This window comes from Varroa jacobsoni, unplaced genomic scaffold (genome assembly GCF_002532875.2).
Source record: "Varroa jacobsoni isolate VJ856 unplaced genomic scaffold, vjacob_1.0 scaffold_253, whole genome shotgun sequence".
In the NCBI taxonomy this organism is placed as follows: domain Eukaryota; kingdom Metazoa; phylum Arthropoda; class Arachnida; order Mesostigmata; family Varroidae; genus Varroa; species Varroa jacobsoni.
This window is the reverse complement of record NW_019213155.1, coordinates 129,691-152,016: the sequence shown is the minus strand read 5'-3', so window position 1 is coordinate 152,016 and position 22,326 is coordinate 129,691. Positions and strand designations below refer to the sequence as shown.

General features: G+C 40.2%; 3 protein-coding genes and 1 long non-coding RNA gene across 12 annotated transcripts in view; 2 read left to right on the top strand and 2 right to left on the bottom strand.

The window, feature by feature from the left end:
* The window catches only part of LOC111258625 (uncharacterized), an 11,685-nt gene extending 5,269 nt beyond the window's left edge, over window positions 1–6,416 (top strand). For all 3 annotated transcript variants that reach the window (XR_015310211.1, XR_002679098.1, XR_015310212.1), the window contains 4 exons: window positions 1,677–1,791; window positions 1,896–2,026; window positions 3,270–3,461; window positions 5,928–6,416. This is a non-coding gene — a long non-coding RNA (uncharacterized LOC111258625). The remainder of the gene's footprint in view (window positions 1–1,676; window positions 1,792–1,895; window positions 2,027–3,269; window positions 3,462–5,927) is intronic.
* A 645-nt stretch (window positions 6,417–7,061) lies between these two features.
* Window positions 7,062–12,651, bottom strand: LOC111258618 (rac GTPase-activating protein 1). 6 transcript variants are annotated; one of them, XM_022830032.2, is made up of 8 exons: window positions 12,452–12,651; window positions 11,644–11,787; window positions 10,869–11,138; window positions 10,278–10,584; window positions 9,745–10,030; window positions 9,311–9,467; window positions 8,590–9,066; window positions 7,062–8,158 (listed from the first exon to the last, which is right to left on the bottom strand). In XM_022830032.2, the coding sequence occupies exons 2-8, from the start codon at window positions 11,785–11,787 to the stop codon at window positions 7,931–7,933; spliced, it is 1,869 nt and encodes a 622-aa protein (XP_022685767.1). In that variant the 5' UTR covers window positions 12,452–12,651; the 3' UTR covers window positions 7,062–7,930. The 6 variants fall into 6 exon arrangements, with proteins under 6 accessions (XP_022685767.1, XP_022685770.1, XP_022685771.1 ...); XM_022830035.2 differs by having other exon boundaries at window positions 10,869–11,102; XM_022830036.2 differs by having other exon boundaries at window positions 11,076–11,138; window positions 12,452–12,650.
* Window positions 12,652–16,075: 3,424 nt separating this feature from the next.
* On the bottom strand, window positions 16,076–20,595 carry LOC111258619 (putative methylmalonate-semialdehyde/malonate-semialdehyde dehydrogenase [acylating], mitochondrial). The gene is made up of 2 exons (XM_022830039.2): window positions 20,346–20,595; window positions 16,076–18,054 (listed from the first exon to the last, which is right to left on the bottom strand). The coding sequence occupies exon 2, from the start codon at window positions 18,048–18,050 to the stop codon at window positions 16,473–16,475; it is 1,578 nt and encodes a 525-aa protein (XP_022685774.1). The 5' UTR covers window positions 18,051–18,054; window positions 20,346–20,595; the 3' UTR covers window positions 16,076–16,472.
* Window positions 20,596–20,793: 198 nt separating this feature from the next.
* On the top strand, window positions 20,794–22,253 carry mRpL52 (mitochondrial ribosomal protein L52). Of its 2 annotated transcripts, none has more exons than XM_022830047.2 (2): window positions 20,794–21,073; window positions 21,660–22,253. In XM_022830047.2, the coding sequence occupies exons 1-2, from the start codon at window positions 20,928–20,930 to the stop codon at window positions 21,961–21,963; spliced, it is 450 nt and encodes a 149-aa protein (XP_022685782.1). In that variant the 5' UTR covers window positions 20,794–20,927; the 3' UTR covers window positions 21,964–22,253. The 2 variants fall into 2 exon arrangements, with proteins under 2 accessions (XP_022685782.1, XP_022685783.1); XM_022830048.2 differs by lacking the exon at window positions 20,794–21,073 and adding an exon at window positions 21,100–21,315.
* The last annotated feature ends 73 nt before the right edge of the window (window positions 22,254–22,326 follow it).

Genomic DNA, 22,326 nt, shown 5'->3' with positions numbered 1-22,326 from the left:
ATATATAGCCAGAGAATCTGAAAGAGACGTGGGTTTCTTTAGAAACTTTCGATATGAGTTTCGGAGAGATGAGGGAAATTTTGAACTCTTATCGTCAGCCGATATGCTTGTCCGGTTTGCCTGTGCATTTGGGTGAAATCACACCGTGCTACTTGGTACCTCGCCCTAAAGAGTCAGAGCTCTTTAATTCTTTTTAAGCCATTATTAGACTTTGTAACTTAACTTTCAGTTAAGCATTTTTTCATACGCCAATCTTTCTTTCCTGCAAAACTGGACGTGACCTGAGTGAGAGATATTCTTACCACTAATCCTCATCTAAGTTCACTGCTTCCTTTACGGTCGGCTCTACGCTGGCAACATTTTGCTAATTATGAAGATGGACGATTACAATGGGGCGAGCAATTACGTGATTCTCTTCCCGTGGTGGCTTAGCGGCTAACACACTTGTCTATCAATATTAGTAACACGTTGCGGTTCAGGTACGAACCCGGGCATAGGTACATTTTGTTTTTGGTTGGGAGCCATCCGTCTGACGGAATTCGTAACGCCGATACCGGACGTCACACTCGAAACATAGAGATGATCGAGTTTAATCCCAGAGCGACTGTGAAAACGATGCTCCTAGCATGACCAATAATTACGCCGGTGGAAATTTCGAGTTGTTGCCCTCTATATAAAATATTCTGATCCTTTCAAAGACTTAAGCAGAAATCAGAATGCTCTCATGTAAGGGCATGTAAGGCAAATTCAAGAAGTTTAAGATACAGTGCAGCGAAAATGTCAGCACAACATGGCAGCTTTTCGAGCAATTCCATCATATTCTTTCTTAGTATTCGACCTTATCGATCAAGCCTTGCAGTTTAATAAGATTTGTTCCTCCGGCCGAACCTTGAGTAGCGCTTGCTTTCACGAGGCCTACGAATACAAGATAGATCGATTTTCATTGCGCAGCTTGTTATTTCTTATGTTTATCTCTATAATTGCTGCGTATTGCCGATAATAAAATCTTTTCCAGTGTTGCGAGCCTGACGCCAATCCGGAAGGGAGTGTTGCTGCTAGCCTACCAGCCGCTGCTCGTGCAGTGTACTATGAAAAGCATGCCATAAGTTGTTTAGGAATGATCGCCGTCTCTTTCGATTCGACTCCTAACTGTACTTCGGTGGGATACCAACGTGGATGGGTGCTTGCAGGATGAATTACTACTCAAAAGACTAGATGGTCCGACAGTGGGTCGGAGAATTATATTTGGCTAGTGCAGGAACTAGGCCTGATATATTGTCATTTGGAAAAAGGCTTCCAATAAGATCCTAGCGTGACCTGTGTCATTGTATTGGCAGATGACTAATGTCCGATCCATCCGACGACCTGTCTGTGCTGAAGCCACAATTACCTGTACTTGGTGTTTGTCTGTATATGCTCTATATCGGTTTTCGACAGTATTAATGTTCTGCGGATATACGTGTTGCGTTAATACTGCTGGCATACAATAACGAACCAACGCTTAGGGCGGCTTCAAGCTTACCTCGGAAGCAATGGGGAGCTATTGAAAAATGAGTTTTTGGTCATACTGGATTATTTTGCATAAGGTTTCTATGTGAAAGGGTAACCGTATCTTTTCAGAACCGCGTCTGGCACAATGCATATACCTAATACAATTTGTGCTATTGTGTCTGAAGGCGAAAATCATTCTGTAGAACATGGTGGAACTGAATGGCGAACATCATCAACTGCAGTTCCCGTAGCCGCCCTTGCCAAGCCGTTGAGAAGGCTCCTGCTGCTGGAGTGATACAGGTTTGCAGACTTTCTCGAATAACGAAGAGACACCTTTTGTAGATGCATGTATAACACGCGTTTAGTTAATACTTCCAAGTACTTATAGAAGACTGTTCTTTCAGATAAATTGTGTGCAAGTATTTTTATTACGCGCGAAGGCGAACGTTCGAGATTCCCGTACGGGGGGTTCTTGTTGAACCTGAAGCTTTTTCCTTCTTTTCGGAAGCTTCATCAGGAGTTGCAGTTTCCCAACGTAAACGCTCTTACAGTTCTACCCCTCTTTTTTGTGATTTATATGGTACCAGATGCAAAAATCAATGAGCTGTTTTTATAAAATAAAAACTAAGAACTGTGAAAGTCTGGAGCTATCACATGATTACGGTTGCCGGCTAGCGGCTAAAGTCTTTAGTTAGGTCCGAAATGTCTTGCAGTACCACGGCCGTTTTTAGTAAATAGATAGATACATAATAATTTTTTTAGAATGCTCAAATTAAATTTTCTCTTTCTCTATATCCCTCTTTAACATATATATGTATATATACAGAGATGGTCCCCTACTTAAGAGCAACTTCAAATGACGCTAACGAGAAATAACTGAATCTATTTATAACTTTCTTTATTACAAACATTATATATTTCAGATTTTACCTAAATAAAATGTTTTTTCGACTCTTTTGTTTTTATTCATAGCAAAAATTTGTTTCCCTAGTTTTTGACTGCTTTTTCACGTACATCTATTTCTCTGAATTTTTCTCTAGTTCATTCTAAGTATTATTAGCGCACCTTGCTTTTTAAGTAGGCTATCGAAAAGAAGTCGAGTGGAATTACATAGCATGATGTGGGGGGCCATTTGACCTTAGCCTGCTTGGAGGTCCTTTTAGAACGCGATTATGTTGTTTGTTACGTCGAGCGGCGGACCATCCCGTTAAACTCACATGTCTTGCAGACTTTTTTGAACGACGATAGTCTGGGACCATCTCCTCGCAGAGAATAGAGTTCCGTTGAAAATAGAGCCAATGATGCTTATCGCTCGCACGCCGTAAAGCTTTTTTTTTTTTTTTTTTTTCATGTAAACCCCTTTCGTAGCAAGGCCGGAAAGTTTCAGTCTACGACAATCAACGGGTGATTGGCAAACTTGAGAAGAATATCAGTGTGCCGCCATTTCAGAGACAGGGCCAGATGCGAAAAGATCGTTAAAGCGAATTATTGTAATACAGAAATTCAAAGAAGCTTACTTTATTGGCATTGCATTTAGGTAAAATTCTAATGTGTAAAGCCTCATAATACCTTATTTAAAAAGATAACGTTTGACACATTCAGTTGTTTCTTGTTGGCGTCATTTTGAAGTCGCAAAACGCCTGCCTTTATATATCTATAGGATGCATTTATAGCGCATATAAAATTTCGGCCTAATATATAGAATCGTTACAAGCGAATTCAACAGACAGTGAAATTGACCTTGAAATAGCATTTTAGCGGAAATTTGTGTGTTTCAGTAATGAGAATTGGAGTCTTCAAGACCAGCAGTGTCGGGACACGAAAGACCAAGAACGCATTGCCCCAATCGAGGAAGCTTTCCACAGAAGCGGGGCTCAGAGTATAGAGATCCAATTTCACATGTTCCAGAATTACAATCCAAATATGAAAACGAGGAAGCTGAGTATAAATGGGTCCCCCGGGAATTTTAGGTCAGTCGAGTGTCGTGTACTCCACGTGCAATTTGCGAAACTTAAATTAACAAAAAACATACCTGGAGCATGCAGTCGCCAGAGGCGAGACATGATTCAATCTCTACCTCCATCTGGAGGTAGTTCGTGTGGCTTCGAATGTAATATGATGGTAATACTTACGGTGCACGTAAGGAGCATGTGCTACTATGAGATAATCACCAAAAGGTATATAATCGCTGCTTCGAGTTCTTCAAGAGACTCATCGACTGTTTTGTATGCAATTGAGGGCACGCATTTTCGTTACTTGATCACAACGGCAATCTCAACGCCATATTTTTAATTATTTCGTGGACTGGGCAAAGGAATATTCAACATTCGACCCGTTTATTCTCTCGATCTCAGTTCTTGTGACCGCGGGACTCTCCATACCCTAAAAGGGCAATTAGTGTGCAAACATAACACCATCTATTTACTTCGACAGGCCATATATATATATATATATGTATATATATGAAAATTACATTTGGGAACGCGAATGGTAAATATAAAGCTGTCCGGTAGCTGCCAGAGCGCCGGAACAAGTGTGTAAAAAATGAGGGACAGCACCTCTAACGCGTATAGAGGTCATTACTCTAGTTCAAACGTTATTTAATTTGAAAGTCCGCCAGACTCGCTTATAGTAATCTATTACATCCGTAAACCCGGTGACTACTCAGTTTGTGATAATACATTTCTACATGGCTATATTTTAATAATTATTTTGCTCTATACGCCTCTCTCATATGGATATTAGTAGGGAATTTTCAATGGTCCTAAAAGAAAAAAATATATATAGGAAAGCTTTTTATTCGTTGGTTTCAGTGTCCAATTTGAACTTGAATTTCACGTGAAAGAGATTTTTTCGTCTCTTTGTACCCATGTAGGTATGGAACGATTCGCTAAGCAGTTCAGTGGCCCAGTGGAAGCTGGCCTAATTGATAAGGCCGATAAACTGACCGAGATGTTACAGTTTTGGTTTCGTTGTTGGCTTCGAAATTAGGCTACGTCTTATCGTCTATGGCGTGTTTGTAAGGTACTCACTAACTCCGTTAAAGGTTCCCACGTACGAACTTCTGATCAACCGTTTAATCGTTCACTTTCTCTAATAGCATTATATAACATTAATAAATGAGAATTAATGAAATATATCTGATTCAAATATTCAGTACTTTTAAAATCTACACGCCCATGGTTACGTGGTGCCACTAGATCCTCTAAACATGAATGCAATTAACACAGGATTGAGATTAGCTGAAAATCAGGTTCAGTGTTTTGTGTGTGAAAACTCCAAGTCTACCTAATATAAAAACTAATGTAATTATAAGACAGCAACGTTGTGAAAGAGTTTATTTTGCCCCGTCCTATAAACTTGTTTTATAAAATTACTTGAATCCAGCAGAAAGAGAATATAAGCAAAAAATACTTGACCGCAAAAGACTGCTCCTCACGGATAGCTCACTCATTTGCGATAGCTTACTCTTTCAAGATAAAATTTAATGCTACTGCTTAGCTAGACGAACGTTTCGGACGTATTGTTTCGTTAGTCCGTCAGCAGTTCAGTGCTTCCGCGCAATACCAAGCAAGTTACTCCACTTTGAAGACAGTATCTTGATGCGATCCAATAAAACACGCGTGCACGACCCGTTTTCGTAATACGAGCGTTTTAGAATGCGGCATAACCTTCGTTACTCTGCGCAGTGGAAATGAGCTTGATACTCTATATGCCCGTGCGAAATTTATGATAGGCGTAACTTTATTTCGAGGTAAAGACAAGCTTGCAACGCGGACCTTCTCAACCGTCCGTTCTCATCTGCCGCTTAGAACTAATACGGCAAGCGACGTACCGAATATTGCACTGTTTCTGTAAAGCTCGAGTTCATCTTTCAGACAGAAGGTTAAAGTGGCAGAACGAAACTTCAACGATGTTGGTCAAAAAATTGTCCGCTATATCAGTGTATTGGATTGCTATGATCAGCTCAGTCGGGCACGAAGGACGCTTGTTCTTTTCTACGTTTTGTGATAATAACTATTAGTATTACTATCATCATTGTTACGTTATGGTATAGAGTTTTGAATAAACTCATTTGTTTGTAAGCATCCTAAAGTAAAGTGGAATCCGAAGGAAAATAGTTTGATTTTCCGTATTACCAATCCAATTAACGCCTGCTTTAAGAAATCGTCTTTTCAACGACTACTCTTTAGGTTTCTGATGGCTTTCTTTACAACAGGCCGACTAAGACTCGTATTTGCGCGTGTAAGCTGAACTTAGTGTTGACAATTTCACACCTAGACCTAAAATATTTAGAAGCCCCTGGTTCAATTATCAAAAATTCAAGCTAACCGTAGGAAGATTCGCTATCGATAGATGCGAATGTAGTACTATCAAACGTGCAGATAATTTTAACATGGAAACAAAATGATTTTGAAATTATCGTTTCTTCACAGCTTTTTGTGGTCATCACAAGTTATTCGACGGAGCGATAATCTCTCCAGATGCATCAGCAGCAGATTAAGCCAGGCGGGCTTAAATGGAAAAAGAAGAGCGAAGAAAAAGATTTGGCCAAGTCCTTTGTTTCTAGATTTGTCAGAGGGTTTCAATATTGATGAACGGGTGCACAAGGCGGAAGGAAGAGAGATATGTGCAGCTAGGCCCAGTGACGCCCAGAGAGCCCCGGAAAAACATGTAATTTAATTTAAATGAAACTATGCACCCGTAAAGCCAACCAGTACCCTAAAAGCATCAGCCATAGAGCTGCGTCGTTACTGTCTATAATAGATAATACATCAGCTATAGAAAAGCAGTTCATGACATCTGTGAGCGGAGACCAAACGCTGGACATACACTAAGATAGTTGAGTTATTAACTAGTGCCATTTTAGTTTTTTGATTTTATTAATTATTATGTATTGGATAATAAACTATAATTAAGATGGATGTTGTATCTGTTAATGCGTAACGGAATGTTGATATAAACCAACCTCTCCAATGCTCGAAACATTAAGTAATCCTGAGATTTATTTCTGAGGCTTGCTATACAAAGGATTTCGATTGATATCGTAAAGGAATATCTCATATGCTACGAGTTACCACAATCTATTAGATATGTGTTTGAGCGATTTTTTTTACCGGACCAATATTTCCGCTTGAAAAGAACGAACACAGTTGTTAAGTGGATATGAAAATAGCGTTCGTAGTCATCTTTCATACTGACGACATTCAACTCTACTCTGAATCTTGTTTTTAGTTGAGGTTTCCAGTTTTGACAATACGACAGGACAAATTGTGCCTGTGATTATCTCATCGCTGGCCTAGGGACAACTTCGCCAGTTCTGTCTTTTTCTTTTTTAATTCGGACCTGCTAACTGTCTCGTAGCGTCTCTAGGCAGCCGACTAACGAACTTTATTAATAAAACTAGCATATGCTTTATAAATGACCAAAGCTAAAAAACGTGAACGAAAAACAGCACTGTTCAATGTTGTGCATTGATGTGTACCTAACCCAACCTAACCTAACCTTATAAACTAGCATATGCTTTATAAATGACCAAAGCTAAAAAACGTGAACGAAAAACAGCACTGTTCAATGTTGTGCATTGATGTGTACACATCTTTTTATATCGATATATACATACAATTTATTATATAATAACTGCTTTAAGCGTGTTAGCTTGGGTTCAAGCTTAAACATTTCTATCAGTTGAGTGGACTCGGTAAGTAAGAACGGTTGGTAAACATACGAGATTATCCATATATGTTAGGTTTTTCTGTTTCCGTGTGTTTTTATTTGTTTGTATACAAAGGTGTCATATATGAACACAAAAGTATACTTCTTTGTGTGGTATGAATGGCTAGTATTTTCCGCTGTTGTCCCTGCCGTATCAAGCGTAGATGAAACATTTGCATGGATGCATATGGCTGTCGACTTTACGATCATCCACTGCAAATGGATTTTTTACATTAAATAGAATAATTGGATTTTGTAAATTCACTGGTTTTACCGCTTTCTTAATTACGATCAGCGTCAATTTCTTTATTTTCTAAGCTTATCTACTCGCGTATCGTATGAACGATGATAAATCAATGGCACAGAAGCAACACAGCCTTTTGTATTCAAAAATCGCTATGCTTAGCCTAATTTCTGCTATTGTGACTCGATATGTTTCGAAAAAAATGCTCAGACGGACGCTTTGCTCCAAAAAATGTCTTCAAACGGGCTGGCTTCGAAGGTGTTCTCTTTAAGCACTCCGCCCTCTATATACAAACGAGGAGCCGAGGCCTCGTTGACGCGCGTCTTCTACTCCGCGTTGCAAAATAAAGAGGTCTAAATTTATACCACAAGCAACATGGCTATACTAAAATAAACCTATTCAATGCCCTAACATATTGAGCTAAGTAATAATGTTCGTTTTAAGGGCCGTGGATCGCCGCTCAGCCGAAAATGAAGTATTTTAGCTAATTTTGGGTGATGAAAAGACATTTGATTTCTTAGGGTTAGGCACACACTCTTTTGAAGGCACCCGCAACATCATTCGATTTGCACGTTGTATGATTGCGTCCCAGAATGGCGGTTCCATATTCAGAAGACGTGACATGATTCTCTGGGTGACATTTTGGTCCATTAGTGCAGGGTTTATCTGCGCGTTTAACGGATATCCCACGATCGTCGGGGCAAATACCTTCGTAAATAATGTTGCGCAAAATTTAGAGACGTAGTAGTACAACAATCACTGGATTGACTGCTAACACACTGTACCAGAGTTCAGGCGACGGCAGCTTGCCGCGGTGAAATGAAAGCAAAGTAAAAAGCTAACAATTTAACATCATCCATTGAAAAAAGAGAAGATCTACGGGGTGTAAACGGCCGTGCAAACTGTTGTACAAATATGGCAATATTAGGTACCAATTTTAAGGTTCTTCTGAGAAGCTCTTATGCTCATTTTTCTAAAACTTCACTCGATTTGGAGATGGTATTAATCGCATGCTATGGGGTCAGAGTTAGCACAATTGCATACGCAATCAACTAGTTCAGTCTCTTGAAAATACGCTAAATCCCAATCGCATGGATGGTATTGTTCGTGTAAAAGGCCTAATGACGCACTGTACTAACCCTTGTTAGATTCTCCCGATCCATTTTATTGTCGGAAATTTCTTCTACAACGCGAATGTGCAACATGACGTATGCCAAGGTGTCCCGGTTGGCCTGAGGTAAACCTTCCACTTCCGAGCGTAAGGCTTTATCGGAATGGCCATGTCGTTCTGGTTCTGTCGCTTTCGCGAAAGAGCTGTACATCGATGTCGGCACTAGCGGTTCGCTTAGCAGCTTCAGCAAGAAACTCTTCACAACACCAGCAATCACATGTGTGTCATACTGTGACAGGTCATGCTGGGGAGATTTCAGTAATTTCTTTACGAGCGATTGCACGTCGCTCTGCAAGGCGGAATTGCGGTAGAGGCCGACCTCCCTGATGCGATGGTCCTTTTCTAGCTCATGGAAACAGTTTATGAGTAATGGTGGTACTCGTGGCCCTGAGACTGGACAGTATTCCAATAGCTTATTCGGCTCTTTCATTGATTTGTTCGACTTCTAAAATATCGGAATTATTAGAAAAAGTAAGTTTCTTTCTTCACACACAAAATCCCGTGGCTGTTATTGCCACAGCTTTATAAGACAAATGTAAAAGCCTGTCTTGGTCAAGTTCCCGACGCTGTTTATATATTTGGTATAGTAAAATGTGCTTTTCAGAAATATCTAGTCGCAAAAGAGGTCTGAGTGAAATAGTATTTGGTGAGCGTCTACGCTGTCAGCAACTCAAGTTAAACTAACTTACAATAGTAGCGGTCGGCATACATGGTAGGGGCGCGTCTTCCTGACACTTCTGGTGAACAGGTAAGCTGCATTCTGTACATTGCAGTGTGTCATGGAACTTCATTACCCGTTTACATTTGGCACATTTGACAAGAGGCCCTACATATTTCCTGACAAATCTAGAAAGGCAAACCACAGACATGGCAAGAAAAATTAGCTTAGCTATTATGTCAACTAAAAGTACACGTAAAACAGAAGCTCTTTTTCTCAAAGAAGCAATCAAGCTGAACTTTTCCGCATAGCACTTAATGGGGGCATAATACTTAACGTGGGGTACTATTTCCTGCACCACTTGTACTAAACGTTCGAATGATACATACAACATTTATAGCATCTAGCTAGAGAAAATCGTTAATGCATTATTTTGTTCTCTGTTGGAGAAAGAAGTCTACTTGCTGGTGTTTCTTGTTCGTTAGCTTGCTAGCTGAGTCGCTGCGATACATAGGCGCGTTTGGTAAATCGGTGGGTGTTCTAACGGCCTTATCCGCAAGCAACGCCAAAACACAGGGATTGTTAGCTTCACCTTCCATTCGTGTATCGAAACTCTGGCTGCGTCTACCTGTAGGCGTTTCTACAGACACTACGAGGCCAGGCTTTGTCCCAATTCTTGCTTCAGCAGTCGTGATGCGAGTGTTTCTATCGACTGAGACTTTCAGCGATGCATCTATGCTTGATGACCTTTCTAAAGAGACAAATACAAGCACGCGTATCGCGGCATAATACAAAAAATAAGTCAGTTTCGCACGTAGATACTCCTGCATATTGCGGTACATGTCGGCGCAGATGAGTACACTTACTGTTCTTCTTAACTGGACAATTCTATGTTTTTTTGACCGTTATACCGGTTAGGCCTTTTCTGTAATTTATTGAAGATACCTATCCGAGTTACGCAGAGTCGAATCTTACTATATTTATCACAATATACTTACGCCTAATTTTTCGGAAAAGCGTTTCTTCCTCATTATTAGAGAATCCTTCCTGGTAGGAGCTAGTCAGGCCATGCGCCTTCTGTCCAAACGGAGCTACTTCGTCGCTCGATGTTGCTGACTCCGTCGTGTCATTACTATATACAGACTCCTGGTCACAGTTAGATTCGTTTTCATGGTCAGACCTGACTGTCTCCTCTGGGGCGATAAAACTGCTTTTTGAAGAAGATTCTATCATCGAGATTAAGCTTTCCATTGACACTGCTGAGTTCTCCTCGAGCTCATGCATAGGTGTATCCAGCAAATCGTGCTATGGCAATAAAACAACATGTCTGATTAGACCTCTAGAGTGCAGATGTCAAGAAAGCAAGGTGCCAAGTATAATAAGTTATGCTAAAATAATACAAAGAGAAACTAGTAGTGCAAGAAGTCAAACACCTTTTTAATGACAATATAATTTTTTTTGATAATACAATAACCCCATAATACTTCAAACCATACCAAACCTATTTTTAGCATTAAGAAAGACCACAATGTCTGTTTCAAAACATGTGTAATGTTATGCGCTCAAAATATTAACAAAGTTGAACTTACAAACGTGGCCTTGGACGATATGTTTGCCTGATGTGGCCTATTTGAGCATATCGTATTGATCAAATCCCATTTATGTTCGTCTTCAACATCCAATGCCAAGAAAACCTCTTTAACAGATTGAAACTGCTTATTCAACCTTTCTACACAGAGCTTTGTTTTCCTATGTTCCTGTATTTCTGTCTCCAAAGCTGTTCTCAGCTTAATTACCTGCGCCTGAAGCTGGTAACATTCTTCCTGTTTTTCAAAAGAAAAAGATTCAAAATGTTCCATCTGCAAATTGTTTGATTGCAGTGATACAAAGTTGATTGTTAGATATATGAAGCCATTACACTTAGGTATAATTGAAACAGTCAAACTATAATTGGTTAACGTTATTTACTTTGTTACTAAAACCAAACGCAAACATATGTCCTCTAAATTATGCCTTTAATCCAAATCTATAGATTATTTTTCTCCAGTCCAATCTCCAATCTCGCCTACATGACGTCGGAAAGGAAGAACTTCTTGCGCCATAATAAAGAAGCTGTAGGACGGAAACGCATCTAAAAGCAGCGCGCTATGAAAACACAAGTAAATCTAGCCCTCTGGAAAGAAACCTACTAAGCCATAATAACAAATAGATATTCAGAGTGGGAAAGTTCTTGAGGGGAAATTTCCATAAGTTTTTTTAATCAAAATGCTATAACGAGCGACACCGTACGAGTTACTCATTGATGGCGCCAGAACACATACAGAGATAATATGTCTGTGTCAATAAAAGGAATAAACATATTACCTTAGACTTCATGTTGTGATAACGCTGAAGAAGAATTCTGTGCCGTTTGGCGAAGGCTCTGAACTGTCGGTATAGTTGTTCAGCCCGTTCGAGCCTTTTGTTGAGATTCTCGACGGCCTCAATAGCAGTGGCTCGTCGTGTCATCTGGAAAACAAAAATTCAGTCGCTTATCGCCTACATACTGTTGGTAAAATCCGTAACTTGCTATAGCATTTTGGTGTTTGTTATCCCTCCATAACATCACAATTACCGTTCTTATTCTCAAATCAATCAGAGAACAACTCTCACACGTCTAACACGCACACATGCCCTTAACGTTCATAGACAATTATTTCAAATTTTGACTGAAAATCAAAACATTTCAAGCAGATTATTAGCCTAACACTCAAATTGCTAACAAATACTTAAAGACATCTCTTTAAATTCGTCGATGATATCCATGGCCACCATTTTGTCCTCGAACAAAATCGTCGTCATTCTCATTATATCTTCATGCTCGCCTTACCACGTCAAAGGTTTTAATTTAGTCAAGCTCTTATAGGCTCGCTATTCTGGTTGATAATACGGCATAGTATTGTCTATAATACACTAGCCCATAACACTTACCTAATATATTAATAGAAAGCTTCGAAATTAACAGGAATCAATGTCTCGGAATTGCTTTTAAGCGATTCTAAATATGCGCTGTTCTCCGCCCACAACATGGCTAGTAATGAATATTGCATAGAGGTTTGATTATTACGCTACGGTATCTCTTTTCTTACGTATTAGAATGACACATGAGGCATCTTCGATGATTCAAACTCACGATTTACAATTGGGAAAAGATTAGAGCCTTTTATCTTGATGGATGATTGGTGATTGACGGCATGGGTTTTTACAGATAAAATAGGTCGGCATTCACTGAAAAATCTCCTCTTGCACACGATGCAGACACAGTAACAATGCGACAGTGCAGTTGTTCATCGAGTGCGCTGTTAATATGCCGCCATTGGGTTGAAAGGGCAATTCTTAAGCCTTCAAAATGGCGGAATGGTCTGTATCATAACAAAAACAAAGTTAACTGTCTGTAGGGGGCGCCGATGCCGCGAACGAATCCGCATCGATGGTAGTTATCAAAATTTGCAGATGGAATGGAACTGCTATTTATATTTGTACCATAGGGTGGTGGCGAGATAACTTACTATACTTCCTATATATATTGTTTACAAGGGAATCATGTACGCTTTTCGTTTGCAAGCGTTTTTTAGTTTGCATCAAATAACTTGAACAAGATATCAAGGACTAAGTTAAAAACTTAAGGACAAGTTAGATAAATCAAACTTTTCAATGAGCTGCAAAGACAGTAAATCATAGAATGAACAAAACAAGAACATAACATATTTGAACGTTATTAAATGTTTTTACCTAAGCAGCTAACATTCGCTCATATCTGGAGCCCCTGGCAAGATGACCCCGAATTGTTAAAGGCCAAGATGACTAGGTAGGATGACCAGGTAAGAAGGTAACTCTGAAAATCCTAATAATGTATCTCTTCACCAGTGAATATTTACACTAACACAAATAAACGGTTTTAATTAAAAGAAGTATGGTGTCTACTAATACGTCTCTCATTTAGACAATGAAAATTCATTGCCTCACAAAGTGCGTGCTGACATCCGCGGACAGAATGGTCGTCTTGTTTTGCCTCCAGATCTTTCCACCCTCCGTTGTTCATAGCATCTACTGTATGAAATATTGTTTTTACAATTACCAATAAACTGAGAGGCGACCAATCAAATCATGCATAGAGTTGTTCAATCAACAGGGAAGCCTAAGGATACACACTTAACACTGCTATATGCTGTTATGTATGTGTGTAAATTTAAGACTCCCTTCAGAACAGTTGATTTTACCCTCTATGTTTCAAGTTTTACGTCCGGTATCGCCGTCAAGCACTACATTACACAGACGGCTCCCAGCACGAAACAACGTCTGTCTACGCCCGGGTTCGAACGTAGACCACAACGTGTCCCTAAAAGATTAGCAGACAAATACGTTACCCACAAAGCTCACTGATTTTACCCCAGCTAGATCAAGCTAGAAAGCCGCATTCAATTAGTGTATTAAAGAAGGGTATCGTTATTGTATTGAAAAGTTGAATAAGTCCTGCGTTCGCACCTTCTACAAAAGCTGCTGTTCATGACTCACGGATGCTTGTGAATTCATGTTGTTAGCCTCCCGGGCCATTCAAACGAGTCTTCAACGTACGCCGGATTTACGTAAATGGTGACTATGTAAGCTCGTGTAGTAACTTGTCCCAAGGATAGCATCGACCTTATCCGACAGGGCAGATGGTCCTTGCACAGATGTATATTACTTTAACAAAATAATTTATTTACAGATTGAGATTACTTCGGTTTTTCTCCATTATTTCTAAACATGCACAATAGGGAACGTGTTCTTGTACTTGCTGTATAAGCACACATCCGCATCTATGATACTATTTGATTTTCTAAATGTTCCATCAGGCCAAGGAGGTTTTTAGAAGGCGTGCGGTTGGTCCGCAGGCTACTTTTAAATGTTCAATGCATTTTGTTCTTTCCTAACAATACACCGCTCGTTGCAAACGCATCGCTTTCGTTTAGACAATATGACGTATTAGATAGGAAGCGATCTCCATGGTGTCTGTTGAAACTAGGAAACACAGCCTCCCTTAAAATGAGAAAAATCAGGATATTTTTGTCGATATAGAGTATCCAAAAGTTTTGTAAATTTTATATGGCCGCTATTCGCCTACTGCACCCTTTGCTATGGTTACAAAGTTCTGTAAAACATTCCAAACCAGGGGTCGGCTGAGAAAAAACACATGCGGAAATTTGATGGAAAAGGCATAGGTTCAGGCTAAGCCCCCTCTAGCGCAGCGTGTGTATTTTTAGCATGTGGAACATCACCCATATCTTTCAAAGGTAAGCTTCAAAACGCTTTTTTGACAACCTTATCCTTACTTTGATAGCCGGAATTAAAATCTCTGTAATATTCCAATGGAATGCTACACGCATGGAGCTCGTGACACTACAACATGTAATGAGATAACAAGGATCGACGAAGTACACAACCTCGTTTGTTTTTGAGTCGCATTAGCAAAAATGTCTTCTGCTCTCCACGGCGTTGCCTGTAGAATGCTATATGCATTTTTAAAGCAGAGGTTATGAAAAATGGCGTTCTTCTAACAACCGCGATTTGGTACTACCATTCGTACATTTAGCGTCCATTAAGATGACAAATTCTATCTGGAGAGCAACATTGATACATAAGTGCAGACATCAAAAGGAAGTTCTAGGAACCCGATAGTAGCCAGCGAGCGCAGAGTAACGCGGGCGGTAAAAAGCGTATTTCGTATACGCGAACTGTGAATGGCGAAGATAACGACTCCTCATAGTTATTAAGGAACAAATGCTTTTGTTATCATTATTATTACGGCAATCTTTCATCGTCGAACATTCTTATCGAAAATACACGCCCGGGACGATTGTCATCGAGTTCAAATTACGACCAAATATTTATTTTATGTAAGTTGAAAAAATTGCTGCGGATCAATTATAACGTTAAAATTTACTGTGACGCTAGAGACATACCGCAAAAAACATGATTCAAGTTACACACCCTTCAGATCTTACGTCAAGCACACGGCAAACGAATAAAGCAGGATCTTCAAGAAGCGAAGATGCATCCCGTACACCTAATCTGAACCTGATAACTATCTAATTTTCGTTCTGTTTAACTATCGTTTATCAGCTATTCTGCCTCGAGCGCAAAGCGCAACCATAAAACAGTGTTTAAATCGTGGGTAATGTTGCAGATGTATCTAAGACTGTTAATTGAAGCGTCAAGCTAAAGAATAATTGCGGACCTGATGAATGTAAACGAATATATATACTAAGACAAGAAGATAGTATATCCTGGAAGATTAACTGATAGGGATAATTGCTCGAAAAGGTTTTTAGCAGCGGATCTACTGAATTGTGTACATAAGATCGTATAGTTAACACTGCGTTATAAGGTAACCATAGACAATTATCGTAATCGACGCAATGTAACTATAGTGAATTTTGAACTTTTCCTCTCCATTCGGTAAAGACATGGCTATATCTTTTATACAGTAGGACATGATTGACGACTCAAAAACAAGTGTCAAACGATAGCTGTACAAATGCACATATTAGGTTAGGAATGGAAGACATCTCAGTAACACTAGAGTAAGGTTAAGAGATGTTATCGGAGCCGTCGATCTCGGCGTTTTCTTACCGACTGTGTTGCAGCCCTCCATCTAATAGAGATAACAACCGCGTAAGGATGACTTTTCTTGATACGCTTACCATACGGCAAAGATAGTCACGGAGATCTCTCCGTTATTACGTTACGATCTACTGAAAAAGAAGAATCACGTAAATTCTTTAGACGCATAATACCTTTATTTTTGGCCGTAATTTACGAAAATAAAGATTATATTACATTGGGAAAGCTTGATATTTTTGTAGTGTTACTTTAATCGCTTAGAACCTGAGCCATATACTTATCTACTATCCCTTTTTATTAGAAAATATATGCATTCATATAGGAGTTTGTCATGTGACAGTGGATAGATATATCCCGTTTGGCACCATCGCATACATTTTATAATCCTTTTTTTCATCATCTTGTAAAAAGGAAAGGCCTATCCGAGCCTCATTCGTCGCCATGGTAAAGCGTCATTGAGCTTATCGGAATTCTGCATTGTACATCGTTAACAAAAACACACCATCACCATCATTCAACAGATCGGCAAAAATCTTACGATATTTGCACCATTAACGCATAATAGGCATGGCTACAGCAGCCTTTGTTGATGATGAATCCTGGGTCCTCCACAACTGAGTGACGGTCTTCCATTGCGTGTAGAAATTGAGACCAGCCTTGCCATAGAAATTGGCATCACCAAGAAATGAGCCACGAGAACCGGTAAACGAAAACATCGGCAAGGGCACTGGAATTGGCACGTTAATTCCAACTTGACCACAGTCAGCTTCAAAGGTAAACTTACGCGCCGTAGCACCGTTTGTTGTAAAGATAGCCGTCCCATTGCCGTACAGGTTGTTGTTGATGATCTCGATGGCCTGGTCGAGTGTGTCAACCTCAGTGGAAATAAGAACCGGACCGAAAATTTCCTCGCGATAACAGCGCATTGACGGCGTGAAACCATGAAGAAGTGTGGGTCCTATGAAGTTTCCCTTCTCAAAGCCTTTTACCACAATGTCACGTCCGTCTAGAAGAAGCTTACAGCCCTCCTTGACGCCTGACTCGATCAGCTCATGGATGCGGTTTTTGCTCTCCACGCTGATCACGGGACCAAAGTCGGCTCCCGGCACATGACCTGCATTGACTTTCAATTTTTTAGCACGCTCAATTAAGTCCGGAACCCATTCACGAGCTTCGCCCACGAAGATCGCCGTTGACAACGCCATACAACGCTGTCCGGCAGCTCCAAACGCAGCGCCGACCAGCTGATTGAGAGTATGTTCCTTATTTGCGTCAGGCATAATTACTCCGTGGTTCTTCGCTCCCATATTGCACTGCATACGTTTTCCGTTCTTTGCACCCTCCTCGTAAATGTACTTTCCGGCCGTATCTGCACCTACAAATGAGATCGCTTTGATGTAAGGGTTTTGGCAAATGAAACGGACCGAGTCCCGAGTTCCGTGGATAACATTGACGACGCCATCAGGAACTCCGGCTTCTTGAAGGAGCTCCATGAGAATCATCGTAGCACCAGGGTCCTTTTCGGACGGTTTAAGGATCATTGTGTTGCCCGATACAATCGCCATTGGAAACATCCAAAGCGGTACCATGGCGGGGAAATTAAAAGGGCAAATACCTGCTGTTACACCAAGGGGCAATCGATAGCTGAGGATATCCATATCCTTTGTGACTTGATTTGTTGTTTCTCCCATCAGCAGGGAACTGGCGCTGCACGCGTGTTCCACAACTTGTTGTCCTCGAAAAACGTCACCTTCTGCATCAGTTAAAGTTTTACCCTGTTCTGTTGTGATGCTCTCAGCTAACCTTTTTGTGTTAGCCTTAATCAGATTCTGAAGGCGAAACATATGCTGCTGTCTAGTTAAGAGGGATGTGTTTTTCCAGGTCTGGAAGGCGTTCCTACAACTATCAACCGCAGCGTTCATCTCATCCTGGGTGGAGCAAGGTACCCGCGTAACAATCTCGTTAGTAGCAGGATTCTTAAGATCTACCCATTCCTTCGTTTTTGAATCGACGAATTTGCCGTGAATAAACATTTTGGTGGTTGGGGCATTAGATGAACAGAAACGAGCCTGCATGCTGATCGCATGTCGCAGGCCGCGTAGAGTGGGTGATGGATGAAACGCTGCCATTTCTCTGTAAGCACAAACAATTATACTGGGTTAATTTGATGTCTCAATTTGCCAAGCCTCCTATGAGCGCAGATCGTTACCGTTATGACCTGGTGGTTTGGTTGCCAAGCGGTTGCTGATCATGAGCGCTACAGTTGTCCTAAGGTACTGTTTTAATATACAATGTAACCGCTCGCCGATTAATTCGTCGGATCGACGCATTACCTAAGTGACTAGCAATTTATTCGGCTTGAACATTTGACATTAATTTCCCATACGATCGTAGCAGTAAAGACTCAAGTGATTTTACCTGAGCTGTCATCATTACCGCGGGGTTGGCATTTTATCGCGTTTGATCAAAATTAGCTAACAGATTTATATACGAGTGTTACAGGCGTTACGTACCAATGATCGTTATGTAAGGACTAAACGTTGCTCGAATATATAGCGTTTATGCCGTTAAGTACTAGTGCGTCATCATCATTACTGGCTTGGTGATATGTCGTCGAAGACGAGAGGCTAGTTCATTCAAGGATAGACAATGTAATCAGCCAAGTTGGAGACTAACTGGCTCGTTTCTCGTGTTGTGAGAATCGTTACCGAAACTATGTTTTTTTGTTTAACTCGACGGTTGTAGAGGTGTGTGGGCGTGTGCGTCAGCTAACAGGTCAAAGCTTCAATTAGAGGATACTGAGCAGGCGTCAACGATGGCTTGAGAATGCTGAGAATAATCTCATCAGCTTGCTACGATGCATCTTGGACGATTGTTTATTGGAAATTATCCCGCGCCTGAAAAATTGACAAGAGCTGCTTCAGAACGCGGACGGCTCTAGGCCGCATGCTGGGACACATACCAGGTATTACCACCTGTCACAATAATCCACACAATCCGAGCTTTCGCTCAGCATTGTTATTTCAGCAGAAAGTAATTGAAAATGGTACTGGTTCTGGTGCATTGTCACTACAATACACGCGCATGGTGTGGTTTTGCTGGCTACGCCTCGCAGCGAAGAAAATATCCTTAACGATATGTGACACATTGTTGTTCCTAACCTTCACCTGCACATACATCATCTTTCACGAATCCAATCTGTTGTTAGACCTCACCTGCATATGAGCTTTGTGCCATAAGCTGTGTACCCCAACAATAATTAAAACTGACTAATAACCAATTAAGATGCTAGCACATCATTTCAGTACGTTTGCCATTTACGAATGGTAGTACATAAAACGCGCAAGCTGCTAATAAATTTTCTTTTCCTTAGGTTTCATTAAAGTTAAAAAATCCCAGAACGTGATAGTCCACAAAGCATGCTTGATATTGATGCATCTAGTGAAAACGTCTACAGCTAGAAATTAGCGGTTGTTTTATGATGACTTCTAGTCTACTCTCTGTCGCTGACGTTATCACGGTGAACTGCACTCAGATGGTCAGCCCCGAAACAGCCTGTGATGCCTCCCATGGCACTGAATTGCCGCAGTCTCGCAAGAGCGGTACTTCGCCTGCTTAACAAGTGGTTTGTTTGTTCAACTGAAAGGCACGACCGATTGGTCGTATTCAGTCCGCTTTGCGGTGGATTCGCCTTGAGGGATCGGCATTGTTGTCGCGCATGCTATCAACTTGCCAGTGTAAACATACGATATAAAGACGCAGCTTTTACCGAATCGAATATAATATTTAAGGGCCCTTATTGCCTAAATGTGCGAAACTGGGCTATTTGCAGCATATGTGAACTCATGGAGAAAAATATACTTCATTAAACTGTGCTGTATGATACTTAAAAAAAACCACCACCAAGTGTGGACCCACATAATACAAACCTAACTAATTTCTACGTGATCATTTTATCGAAAAGAATTCATATACCATGCTTCTTTCTCTGTGCTCAATAATGTTTACTGATCAAGTATTTCGGCCATTAAATACCGGTTTGAAAGCCATCGACTATGGCAGGGACGATGAGCTGCATTTTTGTTCATTGCTATTATGTTTTTTATTTAATATTTATCGAGGATTATATAATGTTTCTGCTGTAGCTTGCCGAATCGATATTTTGCATTTGAAAGCATAAGTATTTCGTTTTAAATGTAGTACCTGTTCTTACCGCTAAGTAATTTTTAAGACATTAGTGGAAATAAACTACCTAATAAATCTGTTTACACTGCACATGAATTACATCAGTATTAAGTTTGCTTGTCCGTAATACTCAACTATACGATTATTTGCAGCTAGCGTATCACACTACAATGACGAAGATCGACCCTGCAACAATTTCTAGATTGATTTCTTTTTGACGTGTCTCGTGTCGTTCATACCTTGAAGCTGCCGTCCGTCTGTTCTGTCACGTAGTTATCTGTCGAATGAATGAGTCGATAGGCACTGCCGGTGACCGACTCCCGTTTCGTGCAGTTTTCGTTAGGAAGAGAAGAAGTCGGGGTCGTTTTAACTACTCGGGCAGTCTTCAGCGATCTAATTGCCAGCGCAGAAACTGTTGCTGGTTCAATTCCCGTAAAATTGATGATTCAAATCACGTAAAACTACAACGCTTGTAGCGCCATCTGTGACAGTCTGCGAAAGCTGACCGGTGAAAACTTCACCTTGCTTTAAGTTCCAGCATCATGCGGATCCAGACATCTATTTAAAAGATTCGCATACTCCTTTCTTTCAAGACAAACTGCGATTCTGTAATTGACTCAAAATAGAGTATCTCGTATAAGAACTGCGTTCATAATTTATACTCGTGACTTGTAACATGTTAGTAAACAGTGCTTAGAGCAGACAACTTATGTGGACATATTCGCTTAAGCCGTATGCGCTGAGAGCCAATCAATGTAGAACCGTGCGCGACAGTGTTCCCTATAGATTAGGTCTACATTTTCATTTATTTAATTATAGCGATGCATAGTTTAATTCAACGTTTTGCTGTGCCAACTTGCGAGCTTGGCCTCATTACTGCCCGAAGTATACACACAACGTCGGCTGTGTTTGCGGGAGCACGATTCCGTGAAAGCAAGGGTCAGCCGAGGCACGTCAATATGACCAGGTAACTAAAAGTTAGTCGACTTAGTTGCGTACGTCTGAACAAAGTTGACGTGGACTAAAAGTGATTTACAGAGTTACATACTTACGTGCGAACTATCAACTGTTTAAATAACAGGAAAAATTTCGATTGGCAAAATATTGGGAGTTAATTATGAAGACAACGTCTACTCGTAGTGAGTATTTCGTGACCTAGAAAATAAGAAAAAAAGAAAGCGGGAAAGAGTCGGCAATCGAAATGATGAGGTTAGTTAGCTGTTTGGGGAATGAACATTTCAACAACTTGTTTCTCCTTAGTATTTAAATGCCGCTTTTGGTCTCACTAGAAAGTTTATTACTTTAATATTATAATCATATGAAACGAATTCAGATATATCGCATTCGACGTTGCTTTGTTTTTTTTTTAACTAGCAGTACTTTCCACAGTTACCCGCGTGCCAACTGCGGTTTAGTAAGTTATCATGCCTTAATGATTACCAATCTTTACCAGCATTACATTAATCGAACGATATGAAAATCTGATTGATTTAAGGCGCGAAAATTTCAACTGTGCTACTCTACTTTTCTTGCATTACAATCCGTTTTTATAGGGAATTTGCTGATGCACCCGATTGGTCCTATCTCGATGGCAGACCAGCGCCATTAGGCTCCGGTCAACGTAAACGCTACCTTCAGCAAGTGGAATACAACCAAGCTATTCAGAGGATGATTCACGAGGTGGATACAGCTAAGACAGCCGAAGCAGAGCGTATACAAAAAATTGCTGAAACCAAGCAGCAGATTATTGCCAACAAACTTCGTCCAAAAGGCAAAGATTTATTTTCTGAAAACAACAAATATGCGTCACAAGCACGCAAGAGACCGTCATTGTCCCGTCGTGTAGAGAACAATTGACGAAAACTGTAATTTACTTTAGCATTGGAAATTAATAATCGTAGAGTCAGCGAATACTAGGGGACATCCTGACTTCTATAAAAAAAAAAAAAATAAATAAAGATGGTGGTGTAGCTTAATACAAACATTGGCTTTTATGGGTTGTTCGTTTTAGCTGCTAAAATGGTATCAAGTAGTTCATATTATTTTTGTAGTATATATACATGGAGAGTTTCTCATTCATATTGACAGAAAGTGCGACTAAAGATAGTATTGTACTGAGAAATAAAACAGTCTACGGATCAAAATTATTTATTCGACATTTTTGATTAATATGACTAATTATCTTATTACACTGTTTTTCCACCAATTTAGTGTAGTATA